The 14544-nt window shown below is 54.0% G+C and overlaps 7 protein-coding genes across 7 annotated transcripts; 2 read left to right on the top strand and 5 right to left on the bottom strand.

Moving 5' to 3' along the window:
* Window positions 1–875: 875 nt before the first annotated feature.
* Window positions 876–1907, bottom strand: P153DRAFT_307091 (RRS1-domain-containing protein). The gene is made up of 2 exons (XM_033664651.1): window positions 1729–1907; window positions 876–1679 (listed from the first exon to the last, which is right to left on the bottom strand). The coding sequence occupies exons 1-2, from the start codon at window positions 1860–1862 to the stop codon at window positions 1136–1138; spliced, it is 678 nt and encodes a 225-aa protein (XP_033528553.1). The 5' UTR covers window positions 1863–1907; the 3' UTR covers window positions 876–1135.
* Window positions 1908–2022: 115 nt separating this feature from the next.
* On the top strand, window positions 2023–3794 carry P153DRAFT_331039 (uncharacterized protein). Its single transcript, XM_033665455.1, has 2 exons — window positions 2023–2721; window positions 2774–3794. Exons 1-2 carry the CDS (start codon window positions 2073–2075, stop codon window positions 3574–3576), a joined length of 1452 nt encoding a protein of 483 aa, XP_033528552.1. The 5' UTR covers window positions 2023–2072; the 3' UTR covers window positions 3577–3794.
* Window positions 3706–4344, bottom strand: P153DRAFT_280972 (uncharacterized protein; the record flags this gene model as incomplete). Its single annotated transcript, XM_033663112.1, has 1 exon — window positions 3706–4344. The coding sequence occupies one exon, from the start codon at window positions 4342–4344 to the stop codon at window positions 3706–3708; it is 639 nt and encodes a 212-aa protein (XP_033528551.1).
* A 304-nt stretch (window positions 4345–4648) lies between these two features.
* P153DRAFT_428001 (lanosterol 14-alpha-demethylase) lies at window positions 4649–9433 on the top strand. The gene is made up of 9 exons (XM_033672698.1): window positions 4649–4848; window positions 4908–5436; window positions 5490–6082; window positions 6129–6259; window positions 6311–6327; window positions 6375–7040; window positions 7294–7330; window positions 7538–7982; window positions 8033–9433. The coding sequence occupies exons 1-9, from the start codon at window positions 4807–4809 to the stop codon at window positions 9161–9163; spliced, it is 3591 nt and encodes a 1196-aa protein (XP_033528550.1). The 5' UTR covers window positions 4649–4806; the 3' UTR covers window positions 9164–9433.
* Window positions 9434–9439: 6 nt separating this feature from the next.
* P153DRAFT_419914 (inosine monophosphate dehydrogenase) lies at window positions 9440–10752 on the bottom strand (the record flags this gene model as incomplete). Its single annotated transcript, XM_033672212.1, has 2 exons — window positions 10465–10752; window positions 9440–10392 (listed from the first exon to the last, which is right to left on the bottom strand). Exons 1-2 carry the CDS (start codon window positions 10592–10594, stop codon window positions 9440–9442), a joined length of 1083 nt encoding a protein of 360 aa, XP_033528549.1. The 5' UTR covers window positions 10595–10752.
* A 291-nt stretch (window positions 10753–11043) lies between these two features.
* On the bottom strand, window positions 11044–11891 carry P153DRAFT_363147 (uncharacterized protein). Its single transcript, XM_033667308.1, has 3 exons — window positions 11788–11891; window positions 11423–11600; window positions 11044–11364 (listed from the first exon to the last, which is right to left on the bottom strand). The coding sequence occupies exons 2-3, from the start codon at window positions 11582–11584 to the stop codon at window positions 11329–11331; spliced, it is 198 nt and encodes a 65-aa protein (XP_033528548.1). The 5' UTR covers window positions 11585–11600; window positions 11788–11891; the 3' UTR covers window positions 11044–11328.
* Window positions 11892–12996: 1105 nt separating this feature from the next.
* Window positions 12997–14532, bottom strand: P153DRAFT_381341 (F-box/WD repeat-containing protein pof1; the record flags this gene model as incomplete). The annotated part of the gene is made up of 1 exon (XM_033670036.1): window positions 12997–14532. One exon carries the CDS (start codon window positions 14530–14532, stop codon window positions 12997–12999), a length of 1536 nt encoding a protein of 511 aa, XP_033528547.1.
* Between the last annotated feature and the right edge of the window lie 12 nt (window positions 14533–14544).

The raw sequence follows: 14544 nt of genomic DNA, 5'->3' as shown, positions 1-14544 counted from the left end.
AAACTACTGGGCCTCGTTACCCCGAGACTAGCATCCCAACCTATCACCCTCAGTGCGGACCATCCCCTCACATGCGCATCCCACCCTCCCCAGACTTAGCGCTCATTAATCCCCACAACGCTCATCACATACTATGTTTCCAGGCCTGCTCACTATGAGCGCATGATTCTCTGATTAAGTAAGAACGGTTAAAGCCAAGCATGAGCTGTCTGTCCAAAAGGGCACTTCTCTTCATCGGTGTAAAATTTGAATGGGCGTTTTTGGAGTTGCGATATTCCCACGTCATGATGCCGAGAAAAGAAGCATTGGGCGCTGTGGGGAGGAGTGGCGAGAACCAATAGGGTGCGGGGTTAGCGCTAAGCTTTTTGCAGGGGCTGGTTGGGGCGTTGTTTCTTTGGACGTTTTGGGTGGGGGTGTGGGTGGAGAGGGTGAAGGAAAAGGAAGAAAGGTTCGGGCGAGTATCGCAATGCGTGCTGTGCTGTGTTGTGTTGGGATGTGCCATGTGCAAAACGGGGTTGACGATAAGCGTGTCTGTTGCTCCTGCTGTTTTGGTGATAGTAACGCATTAGAGAGAGTTCAGGGAGGAGTGGAGAATTCGAATCAACATGATAGCAAGCACTTTTCATATTGGATTTTATGGAGAGGAACTGTGCGAGCCAATGCTGAGCGTTGCTATAGGCTTAAATGGACGGCGCGCAGATAATGTGTGTGATGGAACACTAGACCGTGTCCTTGTATGCGCCTGGCATAGGGAAGGAACTTTTGTTGAGCATACTTAGCTGAATGGTTGCGAGCTTCAAAACATCTTGGCTGTTGAGAGATAAAGAGTACAGTGATACTAGAGTCCGAATGCTTCGAGAAGGAAAATTGCGTTGGGCAACAGTTAGCAATGTGATGGCGATTGTAAAGTCTTGGATATTTTAGATAAGCTCAACCTCCGTCTCCTCATCCTTTCTCGGCAACTTCCCGTTTCTTGTATCTTCAGAGATGCGAAAGAGCTGTGCATTGAAGCTTTTGACCACATACGCCCGTAAAGTCGGATATATCCCCAGAATGATAACGCCACCCAATGCAAATCATGAAAAAGCGTTGCTCCATCTTTCCATTCTACTCAAACCCCAGCCTCTCCATCTCCCTAACCATTCTTTCGAGAGTTTCGGTCGTTGGCACGCTGCTTCCTCTCGTTCCTCCTAACCCTTTCTTTCCGCTCCCGCCTGCCCTCGGCCCTCTCGTCGTGAGCCTCGCCCGTCTCTTGCTCTTTCTTCTCGTCGACCTCGACCAGCCACTGGTTGTCGCCATCCTTGTTCTTGCCCTTGTAGCCCCATTTGGGTACCCACTCCCCACTGGCATCGTCGTAGACCATCTTGCCCTCACGCTTCTTGTCTTTGATACCCTTCTTGGCAGCAAAGCGCTCCCATTTGGTCTGCTCCTTGGCCTTAGGAATGGGTTTCTCGCGGGGAAGCGGCGTTGAGGGCGCGGGGAGAACAAGGTGCACGCCATCCGAGGTAGATTTGACTTCGCAGGTGGAGAGGAGCTGGTTGATTATGGCTTGCGCTGCGTCACGAGCAGTGGCAGTGAGAGTTTCTTCGTCTGCGTTGGCGGGCACAGGATTAGGGTCGTTGGCGAGGAGGTTGCCCAGGTCGAAAGTGAATGGCGTAGGCTTATTCACGGTAATTGGCCTGGAGGTGTGAGCAATCTGCGGTGAGAGTGGATGGTGGAAGAACGTACAGTCTGCTGCTCACAGTCGAGTCTGCAACCGACTTGACGTCCATTGCGCCGCCGTTGATTTTGTCGGCGAGCTGTGACTGCGTGGGCGAAGGTGCCTGCAGCGCGATGCCACCGTCCATTTCCGTGTCAGACATGTCGGAGGTTTGAGAGAGTCTTTGGCGTGATGTCGTAGCGAACCGTTGCGCCGTTCGAGGCAGATATTTTTTTGGAGACAAGGCGAGCGAGCTAGCCCAGAACAGCGAGCTAGCGTGGCGGACCTCCGAGCTTTTTGGGTGCATCGCCAACCCCGACGAGGGCTGCATCAGATCAGCCATTGCGGAGGCCTGGGGTCTCGTGTTGCTACCATGCCGTCCCCAATCTGTCTGCGTAGTTTCTCGCAGCTGTCCCTTGACAAGGCCGCCCACGCCGCAATTGCACCGCGATTGCTGCATCCACGAGTAGCATGCTTTTCCACATCCGCCGCCCGCTATGCGAACCCCTCACCCAAGAGAAAAGGCCAGACAGCAGCCCCGAAGAAGGGTGTCAAGTCGCTGAACACCAAAAAGGGCAAGAAGGCCGCTGTCGGAGACTCGGGCAAGCGACCGGCACAAGGCGAGCGCAAGGCGTTGCGGAAGCGCATTGTGCTCAGCAACAACAACGCCCTGGAGGTGTCGTCCCTGAAGGATCTCGACAAGTCGAATGTCCTGGGCGAGCAGAATGAGGGGCGCGTCATGGGCCTGCCAGAGAAGGTGGTGGATGCGCTGAGAGCCGTCGAGGCGTTCAAGACAAACCAGGGATGGAGTTTCTTCCGGCGGCCGGCTGTGTTGATGAGGAAGGAGACGGTTCAGCTGGCCGCGCTGTTCAAGGAGGTGGAAGACTCGGCCACGGGAGAGCAAAAGAAGACCGTGCGGAGGATCCTCGCGGGGGAGAGGATGAGTGGGAAGAGCACGCTGCTGCTGCAAGGCTTGACCATGGGCTACCTTAGGGACTGGTTTGTTATCAACCTCCCAGAAGGTAGAGACGCCTTTCACTCTTAATCTAGAACCGCCATGCTGACTGCTCTTAGCCCAGGACATTGTCAACGCTCACACCGAGTACGCGCCTCTCGAGGGCTCGCAACCAACCCAATACACCCAAGACACCTACACTGCGAGCCTCCTCCAGCAGATTCTCAAGTCCAATGCGCGTCTCCTTGAATCTACAAAAATTGCTACAAAGCCTGACCTGCCCGTTCCCCTGCCGGCGAACGCCTCCCTCAAAGACCTCGTTGCACTCGGAACCAACAACCCAGAGGCCTCCTGGTCCGTCTTCACTGCCCTCTGGCAGGAACTCTCACAGCCCGGCCGCCCTCCAGTACTCCTCGCCCTCGATGGACTCTCCCATGTTATGCGCAACTCCGAGTACTTGTCCGCAGACGTAAAACCGATCCACGCACACGACCTCACCATCGTCCGCCACTTCGTCGACCACCTCTCCGGCACGAAGCAGCTCCCCAACGGCGGTCTTGTCCTGGGCGCAACATCTCGCTCGAATGCACCCACTTCCTCCGCCCTCGACTTTTGCATTGAAGCTGCACAGGCGCGCCAGACGCAACCAGATGACATCCCGCAGTGGAACCCATACAAGAAAGTCGATGTGCGGGTTATGGAGGCACTGAAAGACCTGAAGAGCAGCAGTGGGAAGGAGCTGGATGTGATCAAGGTTGGGGGACTGAGCAAGGAGGAGGCGAGGAGCATCATGGAGTACTACGCCGAGAGCGGCATGTTGAGACACCGTGTTGATGATGGTTTCGTGAGTGAGAAGTGGAGTTTGGCAGGCATGGGGAATATTGGGGAGTTGGAGAGGTCGAGTGTTAGGTTGCGGATATAGATCTGCGGTTGTGGATGAACGTGTATTGTATCCTTGTAGTGTGTGGAGTCTTGTAGGATATGTACAGCATCTGCATATACGGTTCATTCATAGGCCCTCATTGAGAAGTGTCTTGCTGTTTGTGCGGAATTACTTGGTTTCATTCTCTCGCATCAGTGCCAACGGTACATTGAGTCCAACACACTTCCCCAATGCTCCAATCCACAACATCAAGTACTCCCCAGCACTCACTTCCCTCTCCCCCACAATGGCCTGCATGACTTCCGCCGTTCGACACGGGTGGATGAAGAAGACCGGGCTGTTCGTGACCGGATGATCCGTAACAGTAATGCCCCCCATAACACCGACATGCTCAGTCTGCACCTTGAATTGCGGAGGGATGATGTAGGAGTAGAGATTAATCATTGTGGGCGGGTAGCGGTGCTGCGAGTCTGAAATATGGATGTAGAGAACAGGGACGCGGTACGTGGGTGAGAGGATGATGGAGTTGTGGATGGTTGGGTCAGGTGGTGCAGTGGGTGTGAGGGTTTCTTCATCAGCGTCGTCCTCTAGTTCGTCGTGTGAGGTGAGGTTATTGGCTTCTATGTGGGTGGTTTGTGGACTGAGCAGTGCTGTGGTGATTCTGAGATATGTCGTCTCGGACTGGTGGAGGAGGTCGACTGATAGCCATGTTTCTTGTTGATGGCTGTGGAGATGGAATCTGTCGAGGAGATGCTGGCATGCTCCGTTGAACTCGGAGTCTGATAAGTGGGGGAAAGAGGAAAGCATTTCGTGATGGTGTTTGATGGGACGTTCGTTTGATTCAGTCATGGAATGAGACGAAGCTGCCAAATGGGAACATTTGTCTGCTCAGTTTTTATCACTATAAACAAGCCTCTATTGTCATGTATACTAAATATTAGCACCTCTTTTGTAGCCATGTTTTATCATCAATGGAGCGCTGCACAGTCGATGCATCAAAAGTGCAACGAGTAAAGGCTCGGACGATAGACAGTGACTTCCAGGGATTCGCCACCGAAATGTCCGAGAACACCACCCGGCTTGGCTGCGTGGCTGCGCTGCCTAGATCGACAAGGCATCATCCCCATCAAAAGTTTAGCCGTGGATCCTACCGCTCCTAAACGTTTCTATTCTTTGTAATCACCACGCCCTTGACTGCCTACACGGCTTCCTAATTCGCGATCGCTCTGGTCTCCCTCCGCCTTGACCACATCCCGTCTCACAGTCAAGATGCCGGCGCAAACGGAAAAGAGCCAGTTGAAGCGAAGTCGCGTACGTTGCGAGCTGTCTAGACCAGCCAATGGACTGCCTGCTAACGCGTCGACTGACAGCAATCGCAAGGCGAAGTTGTCGAACCTAAGAAAGCTCGTCGCTCCCAGCGCCAACCCTCGCCGACGCCCCACAAGAGCCATCTCAAACAGGGGCAGCTGCCGTCGCCTATCACACACAAGGAATCCACGGCGTCAGAAGACTTCAAGGAAGGCACCGTCACTCCTCCCAATGGAAAGCAGACACACTCGCAACCGCGCGGCCCGGGCGGCCTCTCTTCACCCCCGTCAGACACGCAGCCCTTCTCCCAATGCGTCTACCCTCCCGACCCACGAACGTACGCAGTAGACGACGAGGAAGGCGAGCAAGTATGGGGCTATCTCGTGCCGTTGGACGACAAATCAGGCGACACCCTTGTGCTGCGTCGCCGAGAGGGCTGTCCAGTTCCTCAGAGCATGGTCGGCCAGACGACCGGGAAGGACAAGGTGTCTACGGAGGAGTACAAGCGTCAGGAAGAGATATACGAGAAGGAGAAAAAGGAGAAAGGCGTCAACGCAAGTGGATACCTCATTGGACGACATCGCGAATGCGGTAGGTCATGACCTTAGCGATTGTCTTGGAGTTAGGGCTGACGCATCCCATAGACCGCATACTCGAGTCACCTACCGTCTCGAACCGACATTGCCTCCTATTTACTGAGAACAAGGGTGGAGATGCTGTTGCGGTGCTGGAAGATCTTTCTGGCAACGGAACGTTCGTCAACGAGGCCATAGTCGGGAGGAACAAGCGGCGAGTGTTGAAAGAAGGCGACGAGATTGCAATTCTGGACGAAGCTCGCTACGTATTCCGATACCCACGACAGCGCAACACGCACGGATTTCGCCAACAGTACACCATCCAGGAGCAGCTGGGCAAGGGCCATTTTGCGTCTGTATATCTGTGCATAGAAAAGTCTTCGGGCATACGCTATGCGGTCAAGAAGTTTGAGAAGCGATCCGGCCCTGGCGAGAGATCCAAGGTTGAGGGTTTGCAGCAAGAAATTGCTGTACTCATGGGGATCAGCCATCCAACTCTACTCTGTCTTAAGGACACATACGACGAGGACGATGGAGTCTATCTCGTTCTTGAACTGGCAACTGAGGGTGAGCTGTTCAACTGGATAGTGATGAAGCAGAAGTTGAGTGAGTCGGAGACGCGGAAGGTGTTCGTGCAGCTGTTTCAGGCGGTTAAGTACTTGGTATGTACGATGCTCCTTACAACTGTACTCTGCTCACCGTTCCCAGCATGAACGCAATATCGTTCACCGCGACATCAAACCGGAGAACATCTTGCTTACCGACAAAGAATTACACATCAAGTTGGCCGACTTCGGGCTTGCGAAGATTATCGGCGAGGAGTCGTTCACAACCACATTGTAAGTTGGGATACACTTCAAACGTTTGAAATCCGTGCTAACTTAAGACAGATGCGGCACCCCATCATGTATGTTTGATCGCTCCGTATGCTGAGTCGAAGCTAATCTCTCATAGACGTTGCACCTGAAATCCTGGAAAATTCCAACCACCGTCGCTACACTCGCGCTGTTGACGTTTGGTCGTTGGGCGTCGTGCTGTACATCTGCTTATGCGGATTCCCTCCCTTCTCCGACGAGCTCTACAGCCCAGACAACCCTTACACGCTCTCCCAACAAATCAGAGAGGCCCGATTCGACTATCCCTCGCCGTACTGGGATTCAGTCGGCGACCCTGCGCTTGATCTTATCGACCGCATGCTGACTAGAGACGTCGACCAACGGATCACGATTGACGAATGTCTGCAACATCCATGGGTTACTCTAAACAACAAAATCAATCCTAACGACAGCACCGATGGCTTGACTGGAGCCATTGCCGGTCTCGACTTCTCGAAGCGGAAAGTACAACGAGAGCGGACTATGCTTAGTAGCGTCAACGACATCAAGGTGACGCGGGTTATCAAGGGCGCCGAGGGGCAAGATGCGGTCAAGGTTTACGAGAAGAACATCACCCATGGGGCCAAGAAAGTGGCCGAGGCGGGCTTCAAGGAAGTACATCCTGCGAACGAACGACACCCTAAAGAGTTTATCGAGATGGGCGGAAAGGGCGACGAAGTGCTATACGCGGAGTCACACGATGGCTCGCACTATCCCACAAATCCGGATGCCGCATCTGCTTCAAGTAAGGACATTTGAGAAGATGTGGAAGGCGATTCAGTTCTTGTGAGGGTATTTTCCACGCCGCGTGTTCAACGGCGCAGTCATGGTTTTCTAGTGGCTGGTGTTCCTTGGGAGTTCATGTATGATACAGTAATGGGGGTTTCAGTGGGGCATTTTGTAGCCCAGAATCTTTTACAAGCCGAGCGTACGCTTAATCGAATGTCATTTTCTGCCTAAAGCAGCTGGTATATGTTATGCTGGAATGACATGAGCAGATACATGCACTCGACGAATGACAGGGCAGTCTTTACGGTACGCGATTGTACGCAATGGCGTGGTACGGTTCGTTAATGGTCCGATATAAGTGGGACTGTCCCTGCCAAGGCTGATCGCTGGAGCGGACACAGTGATGGGTGATTGGCCCGAGTGTTGGCCGCAACTTCGTAGGAAATTTATTAGAACGACACCGCCTCTGTGATAACAACACACTCGTTGTCTTCTCATCCCTCTCCCTCGCAGTATGGGTGTCGTCGCTGATATCGCCGGCCCATTGGGCAACTTCACGTCCAACTCGTCCTTCCCCGTCGTCGCTGCCACCGGCTTCGCCTCCTTTATCCTCGTCGCCATCGTCCTCAACATCTTGAAGCAACTGCTGCTCAAGAACCCAAATGAGCCGCCTCTCGTGTTCCACTGGCTGCCCGTGATCGGAAACACTATCACGTATGGCATGGACCCGTACGGGTTCTTCTTCGCGAATCACAAGAAGTACGGCAACGTCTTCACCTTCATTCTCCTTGGCCGCAAGATGACCGTGTGCTTGGACACGGTGGGCAATAACTTCATCCTAAACGGCAAGAGCAAGGACGTCAACGCCGAGGAGATCTACAGCCCGCTCACCACTCCTGTCTTTGGAAAGGATGTAGTGTACGACTGCCCCAACTCGAAGCTCATGGAGCAGAAGAAGGTGAGCACGCAGTCCCCCTATACATAGTGCACCACTAACGCGAGCAACAGTTCGTCAAGTTTGGTCTCACGACAGACGCCCTCCGTTCCTACGTGGTTCTGATCACACAGGAAGTAGACGATTTCTTCAAGCGCCACAAGGACTTCAAGGGACAACAGGGTTCATTCAACGTCCCCAAAGTCATGGCCGAGCTCACCATCTACACTGCATCCCGCTCCCTCCAGGGCCAGGAGATCCGCAACGCCTTCGACTCCAAGTTCGCCGAACTATACCACGATCTGGACATGGGTTTCTCACCCGTCAACTTCATGCTTTCCTGGGCACCGCTTCCACACAACCGCGCGCGAGACAATGCGCACGAGACGATGATCAAGCTCTACTCGGATATTGTTCGCAAGAGGAGAGCGGGCGAGGAACGCAAGGAACACGACATGATCTGGCATCTCATGGACTGCAAGTACAAGGATGGAACCCAAGTCCCTGAGCATGAAATCGCTGGCATCATGATTGCGCTGCTTATGGCTGGTCAGCACTCCTCCTCGTCGACAATTGCCTGGATCCTGCTCCGTCTGGCGCAGAACTCTCACCTTATCGAGGAACTTCTCGCCGAGCAAAAATCTGTCTTGGGCGATGACCTTCCAGCACTTACCTACGAGGATCTCCAAAGGCTTCCTCTTCATGCGCAGATTGTCAAGGAGACCCTCCGCATTCATGCTCCAATCCACTCTATCATGCGCAAAGTCAAGCAGCCTCTCGTCGTTGACGGAACAAACTACACTGTCCCCACTTCGCACACCCTTATGTCCTCGCCTGGTTTCTCCGCACAACTCGATACTCACTTTGTCAACCCTGCAGTATGGGACCCTCATCGCTGGGACGCCGACGCAAGCTTCGAAGAGGTTGTAAACAAGGACGAGGAGAACATCGACTACGGCTGGGGTGTCGTATCTAAGGGCACGAACTCGCCATACTTGCCATTCGGCGCCGGCCGACATAGGTGTATCGGCGAGCAGTTCGCGTATCTGCAGCTGCAAACCATCCTTGTGGCGTTTGTGCGCGAATTCAAGATGAGGAACCCTGGTGGCAGCAAGGACATCGTGGGCACGGACTACTCGAGTTTGTTCTCGAGACCGCTTTCGCCGGCGGTGGTGGAGTGGGAGAGGAGGAGCAAGGGGTTGTAGATGGTGTTTACCGGTACTGGATCTAACGAGCGGTCATGATGTAGATATGGATTCGTTTCATGGCTTCCTGGTGGTGGGTTGGGTGGGACCAGGTGCTTTAGACTATTTGGGATATTGACATGGTAATAGTTAGACATGTGTAATAATGATACGAGAGTTCGAAGTTGTATTTATGTTTTATTGATGAGGGAGTGCTCTGCAGTTTCAATTATCTCTCGCCTTATTTTATTCCATTGTATCTTGTCTCATCCCATACAATCCTCTTCTCTCCAACACTCACAGCCTCGCCGAAACAACATCCAACACCGCCCTCACCCCCTCCCTAACCTCCCTAACAATCTCCCCTGCTCCCTTGACCTCCCTCACAAGCCCCACAGAACTACCCGCATACGTCGTCATTCTGCCGTCCACGCCCCACGCCCCATCCCCCCTCTGCATCTCCAGCGCATAAAGCCTACGCCCTTCCTCCTCCGCCATCCCCGCCTCAGCATCCACATACCCCCGGTTAATCACCCCCCGCGCATTGTGCGTCTCCGCCCACCCCGTCGTGCCCCGCAGCGTGTCATACACTTTAGTCCGCACAGTCGTCTGCCCGCCGTCGCCCGCGCGCAGGATCTCTGCCTGATAGCCGCGCGAGATCTGCGCTTCGGGTGCGGCGAGGAAGCGCGTGCCCATTACTACGCCGGCGGCGCCAAGGGAGAGTGCTGCGAGTACGCCGCGCGACTCGGCGATGCCGCCTGCGGCTAGGATGGTGGGGGGCATGTAACTCCCGTCTTCTGTTTTCTTCTCCAGCGCAGCCAGCGTGTCGATGGTCTCGGGCAGCAGGCTGACAAGCGATGCGCCGCGCGCAAGACCGTGGCCCCCTGCATCTGTGCCCTGCACGACGAGCACGTCTGGTTGTACCTCACGCACCACATCGACAGCGTCGCGCACGCACCCCACCTGGACCCAGATCTTGGTGTGCGGGCTGGCGCGCCGTGTCTGCGCCGTCCAGTCTGCGAGCGATGCGGACGACGCCGGCGCGAAGAACCATACTGCGCTGGGCCGGTACTGCGCGATCAGCGCGATCGAGGCGGCGAGGTCAGCACCCCAATTTATAAAGCCTATGCCAATGGGGAGTGTGTTTGATGAGGAGGCGAGAGCGGTGCGGGAGAGCAGGGTTTGCGCGTGCTCGAGGTGTGTGGATAGGTCTGAGACGTCTGTTCCAGCGCCGATGAAACCTATGCCTCCTGTGTGTGTATGTGTATGTTAGAAGGGGACTTGCTGGTTGGTTTGGTGTTGGTGAGATGAGCGTGCTGTACCGGCTTTTGAAATCTCAACTGCCATGTCTGCTAATGCGATGAGGCGCATGGGAGCGCCGACGATGAGGGGCGTTTGGATCCATGGGTAGTCTTTCTTCAGCCTTGAGATGTGGTCCATATCTTGCTTCATTGTACAGTACGGACTTAATCAATTGATGTAGGCCTTATGTTTGCCTTTAGTGTATTCACTCTGTCAGTGAGTCTAGTCTTGATTGTGCAAGCAGTCTCCAAAATCCTGCAAGTAGAAGGTGCAGTTGTGGATGTTGATGCATTGGTGTGGTATGGTGGTCGAGTATGCGTCATGCGTGTTCGGACGCGGTACCCTCGGCTCGCCGGATCGGTGGGCGCGATTGAGATGCCGATGGAGAAGTCTCCACTAACGCGACAAAAGGTCGCGTGAGCTCGACTTACCTTTGTACGTTTCCCGGAGGCGACGGACTTTGTTCGAGATGTTCAGTGTGCTTGGCGGAACCGACATCAGTTCAAGCAGTGACAGCTGAGCCTGGATGGCGAGGCACTTCCAGTTCCTGAGTAGTCGATGAGTTGTAGAACGAACAACATAGTTGAACAAGTGCGCCGGGAACTGGCATAGACTAGAAACGCGTAACACGTCGATTGAAAATTGCTCATTGGAGGTATCTTATCATTACCACAACCTTTCGTCCCAGGCGTGATCCCCAGCGCGGTGCAAAGGGATCTTCCATGCAAGAAACCAGCATACTAAACACATTATACAGGAACATAGATATCATTCCCGACTCTTTCTCATCCAAATCCCACCAGTATCGCATCGTCGTTGCATCCTATTCACCAATCTGTTCCTCTCTTCGACCATCTCGACTCCACTCGACTGCGGATTGTCGCTTAAACGGGAGCGGCGCCAGCACGGGCAGCGTTCTTCTGTAATGACGCGTTAATATAGTCCCCTTGTGATGGTTCAGACGTGCTGATGACATACCCTCTTGTTGATGAACACGGCAATGAGCAGGCAGAAGACCAGGAAGACGATGCAGAGAACGAGGACGACACCGACTTCGCGCTGCGCCCAGTTCTTGCGCTTCATCAGCTGGTGCACGGCGTACTCGCTACGGGAAGCGATGGACATGTTGATGGCGGCCATTGTGAATGTGGGTTTTCTGAAGCACAAGACAGTCAGTACTGATTACTTGAATAGTATGTTGCAAGAGGTCGCAAAACGCGGAGACGCGTCCTTTGTCACGTAATTGGTGCAGAGGACCCGTTGGCGCAACGCGAGCTCGTCGGAGAGAAGCGATAGCCACTGTTGCGAGCCAATTGCCCATGGAAATCGACGGTTGAGCATACCTTTAACTGGTCGGAAGATGATCAGGCGATTTGAGACAGGAGATCCGGCTAACTGAAGCTTGCGGAAGCTGTGTTGTCGAGAAGAGAGCTGGTCAGCGCGAATGATCAACTGGAAGAGCGGCGCGATAGTGAAATCGATGGAAGAGCAAGACAGAGCAACAATCAGAGCATCAACAACAAGAGAAACAACCCAACGGGCCTCGCTCCGCTTTTAAAGGCGCGAAAATTTCTTCAGGTAAATTGAGGCATTTTGTTTGGTTGCTCTGGCCGTGCGGCCCCGACGACGGCGCCGGGAATACGCTTGCATGCGCGTGGGATTCGATTGTCTGGACAACGAAAAATGGGTACTTACTGAGTCGCGGGGGGTTGGAGAGACGGTGAGGCGAGCTTGGTGAGGAAGAGAGATGCGGATGAGGATGTTGCGATGGGTTGATGAGGAGAAAGAGGTTGGGACAACACGGGAATCGCGCTAAGCTTAAAGCTATTAGCTATTGAAGCCAGTGGAGAGCTTCATCATTTCATCGTAAGTGGAAGATCGTCGGCGAGTTATCCTGTAAACACCGCGATTGGACTACTTCTTAGGGACCAATTCATCGAGAAACACGAACAAGTGCTTTTACATCTCTCTATTAATCTCCACGCACAGCTCTATCCATCGTTGTGTCTTGTACAAACACCTCCAGCTCCGCAAACGCTTCGGCTAAGCTGCTGCATGCCGCCGCCGTGCACCCATGCACCACCCTTGCATTGTCCACTGCCTAGCCGTTTCCGTATCCAGACCGCTGCACATATGTCATAGATGCACCTTATCTGCGCTGACAGATGGGCCGACGAATCTCCCGCGCAATGCAGCCCCAGAACCCGTCAACAGTAGTGCGTCCAGTCACAAATGCCTCACTCGTAATGCGCTCTGATAGCGTCTCAATATCTGTGAAGCGTGGGTCCAGATTATATGCATGAGCGTGGGGTGGATCTGAACCAAGCTTTTATGCCCCAGATCTTGGCGCGCATATGCAAGAGGTTGGCGAACCAATATTGCCTGATGAGGTCTCAGGCACCCGACTGTATCTCGGTGCTACAAACCTGATTCACTTAGCTTGTGCGATTGTGTCTTACCCACATTGGTAGACCGTGAAGAAAACGACTCCGGATTTTGACGTCTGGGTATCTCCAAGCTAAACACTTTTCTAAACGATCGCGACATGTCCTTCAGTTTCTCCATATCCTCACTTGCTTGTCCGCTCCTCCACTGCCAACTTTGTCGCCATCTGGACTCCAGTCCAATGCAAACACCTGATCCTTGTGTCCTGGGAGGTCCTCCTTCATCTTGCCAGTCCTCATATCCCACACCTTGAGGGTCGTGTCCTTGCTGCAACTCGCTAACAACCGGCTGTCGGCAGAAAAGCAGGTCATGTATACAGGGCCCACATGTGCTCTTAACGTGTTGAGGAACTTTCCATCCCTGGCCGACCAGAGCTTGACGTGATTGTCCCAGGCTGCTGAAGCCAAGAGAGCGCCGTCCGGCGAGAATGTAACTTGGTTGATCTGTTTCTGGTGGCCAGTCATCCGCGTTACTGGCTTCGGACTGGTCAGAGGAGTCCAGAGAATGATTGTGCAATCCTCGGACGCTGTGGCCAGACGTTCCACAATCTCGCCGTTTATTGTAGCAGCTTTTTCGAATCGTAACTTTGCTTTCGCAAGCTTCTCTTCGGGAGAGGCGGGGACCTTCCGTGTGTGGTCGTGGTATGAAGTTCGCAAGACGAATTCAGTCGAAAGAGCGAGGTGATTGACCCAATGCGCGTGGCCTGACAACGTGTTGACAAGCGTGCCTGTTGCAGCGTTCCAGACTTTGATCGTTTTGTCGTGGGATGAGGTGTAGATACGTCCAGTACCGCCCCATTTGACGCACGTTACACTGCCCTTGTGTCCAGAAAGTGCGAAGTCGATTCTGCCTCCTACCGCATCCCAGACTCGTACTGTGCCGTCTTTTGAAGACGACGCTACCCTCGGGCGACCAGGCTCCTGTAGGTGATATGGTTCCCAGGAGAGTGATGTGATGAAGTTTGTGTGTCCTTTCAGAGCTCCTCCAATCTGCTTCCCGCTTTCTGGCTCCCATATCCTGACTTCGTTGTCGTAGCCTCCGGACGCCAACAGTGAGCCATCTGGAGAATAGCTAACGGCAAGCACCCACCTTGAGTGGCCTTTCAATGTGTGCACAGGCGTTCCAGTATCGCAGTCCCATACCCTGACCATCTTGTCTCCACTTCCGCTCGCCATGCGCGTCGAGTTCACAGGCGAGAACTGCACCGCCAGAATGTTATCTCCATGTCCTGAGATGGCTGCAGCGCATCTCGACACAGCCTTCACCCTGAAGACAGCCTGCGGCGCATATTGCAACACAATCTCGCTTTCCGCCGAGGCCTTCCCTGGCTTCACCAAAGCATTGTACAAGTCCTCCTTGTCTCCAAGCGCCTCGGTTGTTCCGTCGGGGAAGAAACGATATGGGATCTGGTCGTCGGCTTGGTCTTTCAGATTGTTGAGCAGGATCTCGAGGTTCTTGGTTGAAGCTTGCGAGAGCTGAACAGTAAGGACGGGGAGACTGCCGCTTTCGCCTGTGGCCTGGTCGACGAAGCGCACTCGTACTGTGCCATCTGGGATTGTCGTGTCGACGTCTTGCTGTTCGCGCGCGAGTTCTGCTCGTGCGCGCTTTTGGCGCTTCGATGGGGGTGGGTATTGGGTGGCCATGGTATCGTCTTC

The sequence above is a fragment of the Dothidotthia symphoricarpi genome (genome assembly GCF_010015815.1).
Source record: "Dothidotthia symphoricarpi CBS 119687 unplaced genomic scaffold P153scaffold_2, whole genome shotgun sequence".
NCBI lineage: Eukaryota > Fungi > Ascomycota > Dothideomycetes > Pleosporales > Dothidotthiaceae > Dothidotthia > Dothidotthia symphoricarpi.
This window is presented reverse-complemented; position numbering and strand designations above follow the sequence as displayed.

Coding starts and splice junctions, on each gene's coding strand:
- P153DRAFT_428001 (XM_033672698.1), top strand. CDS start 4,807: ATGCCGGCGCAAACGGAAAAGAGCCAGTTGAAGCGAAGTCGC. Junction 5,437..5,489: donor TGGACGACATCGCGAATGCG/GTAGGTCATGAC, acceptor CGCATCCCATAG/ACCGCATACTCGAGTCACCT. Junction 6,083..6,128: donor TTCAGGCGGTTAAGTACTTG/GTATGTACGATG, acceptor CACCGTTCCCAG/CATGAACGCAATATCGTTCA.
- P153DRAFT_363147 (XM_033667308.1), bottom strand. CDS start 11,584: ATGGCCGCCATCAACATGTCCATCGCTTCCCGTAGCGAGTACGCCGTG. Junction 11,365..11,422: donor CCGTGTTCATCAACAAGAGG/GTATGTCATCAG, acceptor GCGTCATTACAG/AAGAACGCTGCCCGTGCTGG.
- P153DRAFT_307091 (XM_033664651.1), bottom strand. CDS start 1,862: ATGTCTGACACGGAAATGGACGGTGGCATCGCGCTGCAGGCACCTTCG. Junction 1,680..1,728: donor TCGACTGTGAGCAGCAGACT/GTACGTTCTTCC, acceptor TCACACCTCCAG/GCCAATTACCGTGAATAAGC.
- P153DRAFT_331039 (XM_033665455.1), top strand. CDS start 2,073: ATGCCGTCCCCAATCTGTCTGCGTAGTTTCTCGCAGCTGTCCCTTGAC. Junction 2,722..2,773: donor TGTTATCAACCTCCCAGAAG/GTAGAGACGCCT, acceptor GACTGCTCTTAG/CCCAGGACATTGTCAACGCT.